Raw genomic sequence first — 7,947 nt, forward strand, 5'->3', positions numbered from 1 at the left:
ATATAAAAAAGTAGACATTACAGTTGAAACAGATTTTTAGAAAGATATTTCAAAAATGCAATTTTTTAAAGGTTAGCATGACCCCTGCTTTCATACTTTATCAGTTTCAGAAATACTGTATTATAAAGGTCATAATGAACAGTGTCATAATTTTCATTGCTGCAAATGTCAAATTATGAAGTTTAGAAATTTGTTTAGTCTATAATAATTGCATTTTTCCTCTTTAGTTTCTGCATACTTCTTTCTTCTACAACTTAAATTCATTATTTTGTATGTTATTTCACAACTAACTGTTAGTACTTTAGGGAAGGTTTACTATTTTACTTCTTTCTTCTACAACTTAAATTCATTATTTTGTATATTATTTCACAACTAACTAAGTACATTCGAGAAGGTTTTTACAAATTAATTAATTATTTTACAAATTCATCTTTACTATATATTCATGAAAAATTGGTCTCGTAGTTTGTATCCTATAAAATATCCCAGCAACATATCCAATTAATGTGTGGATTTCACATTCCATTCGATTGACTAGCAGTGATAACATTTGACTATCCACACACTAACAGAAACAGAATTTATTTCAGTGTTATTCTTGGTTTTATTTCCTTATAAAATTGATTCTGATAATTAAAGGTGACACAAAATTCTTTAACTAAAATATTCTTATCTTTTAAAGAATTAGAAAATGTTTACCTAAATAAACAGTGGATGTACAAACTGGCTTACAGATTACACACTTGTCAGTAAATTAAGCATCTTGCATAAATAGCAGTAAATATAATTTTTCCTCATATTTGACATTTCTAGATTAAGGTTTTCTTGTACAGACTGTTTGAAGTAATAGTTTCCAATTGATGGACTGTTACATTTACTATTACTTATGTAGATGTGTGTGTAATTTTCATCAGTTATAATACAAAATATAAGGCAATTTTCTTCAGCTATACTTAATCTACCATAGCAACAAATATTTATCATTAATTTTTCACAAAAAAGCTTTTTTTAAATTATAAATACCAAAAGTAATACAATTCCCATACCCTGTTGAACTCCCGTTTCTATTCTAACCCTTTCTCCTGGAACAGGGGTGTTAAGGTAAGTCAAAGGGCCAGCTCCAGGCATGAAATCATTGTCAGGATCTTCAGCATAGATCCGAGCTTCCAGTGAGTGACCATCTAATTTAAGCTCGTCTTGTGTCAGTGGCAGTATTTCACCAGCTGCTACCTGAATAACGTCAGAGCAAAAATCAAGAGAGACAGAAGAACCCAGAAACAGATACTACAGTTTATCCCATAATTCAAAAAGTTTTGCTAAGCCTGAATAAACAACTATGAAAAGTGATTCATTCTTCACTTTTAATATTCATGACTGTTTGTTTTCAAAAGTTAAAACATTTTGTAAAATTTTTGTATTTCTGGGCATGACTGACAAAGTATAACTAAATTGTCTTTATCTACTTAAGTTAAATTACACAAGTTGGGAATTACTTTAAACTATCTGTTTTTATCATCAGTAGTCATGTATGCTGATCATACCAGGTAGAAATAAGGGATAAATCTACAAATATTTTAAAACAACTACAAGACACTAGCCAAGTAACACAAGTTTAATAGTTCAAAAAACTCGCATATGAACCTATTTTTTACTGTGAAAAGAACAAAACTTTAGGTACTATTAAGTATAACTATCAGTATAGATTCTATACAAAACCATACTGCTGACAGTGCCTACAAGTTTCCATAAACTAAAATATCATGGTTACTCACTAGACTTGGAATTTATGAGAGAAGTTTAAACACATTTCAGCACGTCGACCACGAATTAAAAGCGTATACAAGGTAGCCTGTTACCTCCAGCTGGTACTTGTGGTTGTGCTTTTGGTTTATCATAATTTAGATTATATAACTGGGAACCCACTTAAGCCATCAAATTAGTGCTCTGCTGTTAGTAGAAAAGTTAACATAATTTTAGGGTGTATTTATAGACACATTTGTTTGGAAGTCAAAACAGTTTTGGTCTCTATCTAAGAAAGGGTATTGACTTATTGAAAGGTATACTAGGATGATTTCAGAGCTGGAAGTGTTATCTTATAAGAGTTAATTATCTACATATGAGTCACTATTTAGGCCTCATTCAGAATACTGTTACACTTTTAGGCTCTTTAAGAAAGAGTACTGACTTATTGAAAGGTATACTAGGATGATTTCAGAGCTGGAAGTGTTATCTTATAAGAGTTAATTATCTACATATGAGTCACTATTTAGGCCTCATTCAGAATACTGTTACAATTTTAGGCTCTTTAAGAAAGAGTACTGATTTATTGAAAGGTATACTAGGATGATTTCAGAGCTGGAAGTGTTATCTTATACGAGTTAATTATCTACATACGAGTCACTATTTAGGCCTCATTCAGAATACTGTTACACTTTTAGGCTCTTTAAGAAAGAGTACTGACTTATTGAAAAGGGTTTAGAAGATGGGTAATATGTTGATCCCAGAAATGGAAGAATTATCTTATAAGAATAGATTAAGATCTTCTAACCTATCTTCTCTTGAAAAAAGATGGGTAAGAGACATTCTTATTGAAGTTTAAAGATCATCCATAGGATATATATATAATTAAATCTTCTGATTTTCTTTCTGTTGTATTCTAAAGATAACAAGAAGAGAGGCTTGGTTTAGTTTGTTTTGAATCTTGCATAAAGCTACTCAAGAGCTATCTGAGCAGCCATCTCTAATTTAGCAGTGATAAACTGGATGGAAGGCAACTAATCAACACCATCTACCACTAACTCTTGGGCTACTCTTTTTATCAATGAATAGTGAGATTGACTGTCACATTATAACACCCCCACAGCTAAAATGGCAAGTATGTTAAGTGATGGGGATTTTGGGCATAGGATGAGAGGAAAAAAGTTTAAGATTTGGAAAAAAAAAACAGGCTAGGCTTCATTTAAGAAAGTTTTATTTTTCTAACAGAGTAAATGACTTATGGAATGAGTTGCTGAAGCCAGCACTTTACACGAGTTTTACAAGGGAAACAATGACTCCTTGAAAAATAAATGGTTGGTTAAAATTATTATGTTTCTCAAGAATACGGACACTCTTGAGGAACCAAATGATTCCTTTTTGTCCATATGTTATATTATATATATATATACATGGGCATCTGCAAAAGGGGGTACTTGCCCCCCTGGATTATTAATTTTGCATTTCCCTAGTTATAGCTTTGATATCATTTTGTCATCTTTTCCCCACTGTGTAATATACCCTGTATACCCATGTATATATATATATGTGTGTATATTTCCCCCAAATACTTAGTATGCATAAACATTTTTAACAGTTTTAAGATATGTCTATACTATATTTATTTATTTATTTATTCAACTTTGAAAAATCTATATAAGAATGGACTGTAGTAACAAAAAAAGAAGATACATCTAAAACAATACGATGGTGTATAAGAAATGAGAATGTTACATCCACAAGTAAAAAGTAACAATGCTACAAAATATAAACAAAAAACAAATGTCCACTGCACATCATGTTTTCAAATTAATACATAAACAGTGTAAGATATGCTACATTAAGACCAGAAAATTATAAATACAAACTAATGTATTAAATTATATAAAATAGTTGTGTCCATAAATTCTGTCATAAATGGTCTTAAACTTAATGGTAATTTCAGAGACAAAATTCTACAAAAATACACATGAGGTTTATCTTAATTAGTCATTTTTTAAAAAATACAACATAACCATTATAAAGTTGTTGTTTGTTTTACAAAAATACAACATAAACATTATAAAGTTGTTGCTTGTTTAAAAAAAATACAACATAAACAGTATAAAGCTGTTCCTTGTTTTAAAAAAAATACAACATAAACATTATAAAGTTGTTGCTTGTTTAAAAAATACAACAAACATTATAAAGCTGTTCCTTGTTTTAAAAAAAATACAACAAACATTATGAAGCTGTTGCTTGTTTAAAAAAATACAACAAACATTAGAAAGCTGTTGCTTGTTTTAAAAATACAACAAACATCATAAAGCTGGTGCTTGTTTTAAAAAAAATACAACATAAACATTATAAAGTTGTTGCTTGTTTAAAAAATACAACAAACATTATAAAGCTGTTCCTTGTTTTAAAAAAATACAACAAACACTATAAAGCTGTTCCTTGTTTTAAAAAAATACAACAAACATTATAAATTTGTTGCTTGTTTTGAAAAATACAACAAACATTATAAAGCTGTTGCTTGTTTAGAAAATACAACAAACATTATAAAGCTGTTGCTTGTTTTAAAAAAATACAACAAACATTATAAAGCTGTTGCTTGTTTAGAAAAAATACAAGATGAAAGTGAAGGTTTAACAATAAATAACTTAATAATTTAGTTAAACTAATCTTACACATTGTTTGAAAAGAACTGTTGAATTTAATGATTTTTAAATATACACTAAACTAGTACAAAATACGCAGTACGCATTTATAGAAGAAAAAGAAATCTATGACTGAAATATTACCCTTAGCTGCCACTCCACTAGGTCCGTCCCTGTCACCATTTCTGTCACAGGGTGTTCGACTTGCAGTCTAGTGTTCATTTCCATGAAGTAAAACATCTGACGTTTATCCATAATAAATTCCACTGTTCCTAGAGTTAATGAGGCTTTTGTTAGTCTTTTACTAGCTCTACTGTTCTCTCAATCAGCAGGGAATTGATCACCAAGGTTTGATTAATCCTGTTGTTGTTAACTGAGTATTTGAGATAGGATTTACTTTTAAAACGAATAAAGACAATTCTGAGTTTTTCAGGAACAATCACCACTTCTTTATGTCTAGCTGTACATTCATTGTTTTACAGAATTATGAGAAAATTAAATTTGGATGTAACATTAATGCTGAAATACATACGTTAACTAATGTCCTATGTAGAATACTTTATTGGGAATTTTTTTTACAATAGGCTGAGATCCATAATTAGCTACAGCATACTTATATTAAGAATGATATATTTTACAACTGCAGATTGGTTGTTCCTTAGTCTTCACAGACTTCCTCATAACTAAACTAAATAACTGTCTTTGAACTGTTTTGGTGATGACTGTTGTTGATTATCTAACACCAAAACTCTTTTGTTTTTTAAAGATTTTTTCATTGTTTATTTGGTTGAACTACTATCATCTTTATCATTGCCAGTGTACGTATGCATTTTTTTTACTGATTTTTCATAAATTATAACATGCAAAAGGTTTTTAAACTTATTTTATTATCTCTAAATAAATAAAAAGATACTTATAAAATTTTAATTGACTATCTTTATTTTTTATTATGAGTACCTGTTAACACTCACACCGTGGGTAGGTTAAAGTGCACATGACACGACCTTTTATGAAGTTACATACACAATTAGATTAAACCACTTTATAACCAATGTACGTAAATAATCCTGGCATCAAAACATAGTTAATAAATCAACTTTTAATATTATATTGGTTTTAATTTCTTAATTTTAAAAGGAAATATTTAAATAAATCCTCAATCTCCCCTTGAATAAGAATCATGATATTTGTTCTCTATGTCTTGTTTGCCCATTCTCTAATTGATTTACCACCCCTCTCTGAAGTATGGAGTTTAACATAAATTACTCATTATAATAGATATAAAAAAGTTTGATTTTTATAGTCTTCAATATTTTTTGTCAACAGAGACATAAACTAGAAAGCCAAACTTACTCGACATGCTCACCTGTCACGCTCTCTCTCTTTCAAAAATTGACAATAATTCTATCTCATGTTTTATGTAACTTATAACCTATATAACGACAGAGTTTTAATCGATCTAATGATGTATTATATTACATTGTTTTCAGTACAGAGAATCATTTATTTCATTTTCAATTTGAAAGTTTCTCTTGCGGTGTTCAAATTGAGAAGCTTAGGGAATTATTTTATGGCTCTTATGCTATAGTTAGAAAGCCAGTTAAATTATAACAGTTATAGGACACCATTTGGTTTATGTGTGTTATTATTCTGTATTTTCATGGGCATTATTTCAGTAAATAAAAATTACTAAGTGTACTGGTATCATTAGTATAAAAAAAAAAAGTAGGCTTCAGTTTCATTGGTAACAGGCGGCAAAAGAACAAAAGGTCAAAGATAAGTACTGTAATTCTTGTTTTTCATGCATATTTTTTATTGTTATAGAAGTAATTAAAACATAAAAATTAGAAACCTATTAGAGTCGATTAGGCAAGATAATTATGTATAATAATTCTCCATAAGGTATATTTGTAAATAGCTCATGCATTACGTCATTCAATATGGTAACTTGAGCTACACATTTACTGAGTGATTTACAATTTGTATAGCAAGATTAATAGTTAGTCACAGTTCAAAGGGGAATAAAAAATAAAATTCGATTGAAACAAATGTAAACTGTTATGAGCTTTATTGTATTTAGAATAAACAAATGTAGTTTCCTGTAACAATATGCAGTCATTCTAGAAAGAAAGAAGGGTAATTTAAATTTATTTTGTATTTTTTTTACAAGCCTGGTTAGATGGACCAAGTTAGAGTTAGGTTAGAGAAAAACAACAGATAAAATATAAAATTTAACTGGGAAAAAAAGTGGTTGATATATATTTAGGAGGTTTTAGAGGTTAGACAAATGTGGATTGAAAACTTTCAGATAAAGAAAAGTATTTTTGATCTTAGCATGAAAATCACTTTGTACTCAGAGCAGTCAACACTGTGACTCACTATATTCACAGACAAATATTTAGTAAAAATACTTCATTAAAGAATTTGACTTGTTGTGTCAAAAAGACTTGTAATGTTTACTAAAAGCTTGCCAAATTTTGTGTCCAAAAGACATGTAACGTTTACTGAAAGCTTGCCAAATTTTTGTCCAAAAGACATGTAATTTACTGAAAGCTTGCCAAATTTTGTAAAAATACACAAAAATATAAAAAATTATAGTATAGAAACTCTGATGATTACTTTTTAATTATAAGAAACATCACATTAACTGACCCCATATGGAAAGAGTTAATGCCACAAGAAGCTGCATTTGAACAGACTTGTACCTAAAAGTTACAGAAAATTAGGTCCAATCATACCTGCTCCTACATAGTTAACAGCTTTTGCTGCTCGTACAGCTGCTTCCCCGATTAGCTGCCGAGTTGTTTGTGTCAAACCAGGCTAGAGGACAATACATAAACATATAATGTAGTCGTAGAAGATAAAATAACTGTTTAAATCATTTTCTAAGCTACTCATCAACTACACTGAAAATTGAAAAATAAAGCATTTTAAAAATGTTTATAGTACACATATTTACAAATTTATGATACTTTGTTGTTATCTGCCATATGATACAGTACAGTCATAGTCCAAAATAATAAACATTTTAGTTTTCATTCATTGGACACATATATGACACATAAAACACTGCAATCCACTAGTGTTACTCCTGTACTCAGTTTATATTTCACCATATACTAATTATAAGCTTAGACTAGATTAAAATGCACACAAGTATCAATAACTGAACTACAACTTTCAGATGTCAAAGAGCAATTGTTCACGACATTATACTAAAATAGGATAAAGGAAACATTTAAAAATAACTTTTTTAGTATTGGAAATAGTAGAATATTGTAATTTTTATGAACCATCCTGAACTGGACACTTATATTAGGTTGTCAAGAAATTAATGTCACTTTTTTTTAGATGAAAAAACTCGAACAACTTATGTGTCAAAACAAAACATTTATTAAATGAAGTATTCTCCATTCTTATCGGTGATGCTTTTCCATCTTACAATCAGGTTGTTAATGCCCTGATTAAATAGATCATCTAGGCTTTGAAGCAAAAAACACGTCGATGTCCTCTTTAACACCTTCCACATTTGCATATGTTTTCCCATTAAGAT

The 7,947-nt window shown here is 29.3% G+C and overlaps 1 protein-coding gene across 1 annotated transcript in view; it reads right to left on the reverse strand.

Annotated features, from left to right (window-relative positions):
* LOC106461301 (methylcrotonoyl-CoA carboxylase subunit alpha, mitochondrial-like) overlaps positions 1–7,947 on the reverse strand; it is a 25,138-nt gene that overhangs the window by 7,127 nt on the left and 10,064 nt on the right. The window contains exons 8-10 of the mRNA XM_013921120.2: positions 7,133–7,214; positions 4,539–4,666; positions 1,047–1,230 (exon numbers count right to left, since the gene is read on the reverse strand). Of these exons, the coding sequence (XP_013776574.1) occupies positions 1,047–1,230; positions 4,539–4,666; positions 7,133–7,214 (394 nt within the window). The remainder of the gene's footprint in view (positions 1–1,046; positions 1,231–4,538; positions 4,667–7,132; positions 7,215–7,947) is intronic.

The sequence above is a fragment of the Limulus polyphemus genome, unplaced genomic scaffold, assembly GCF_000517525.1.
Source record: "Limulus polyphemus unplaced genomic scaffold, Limulus_polyphemus-2.1.2 Scaffold929, whole genome shotgun sequence".
NCBI classification, from domain to species: domain Eukaryota; kingdom Metazoa; phylum Arthropoda; class Merostomata; order Xiphosura; family Limulidae; genus Limulus; species Limulus polyphemus.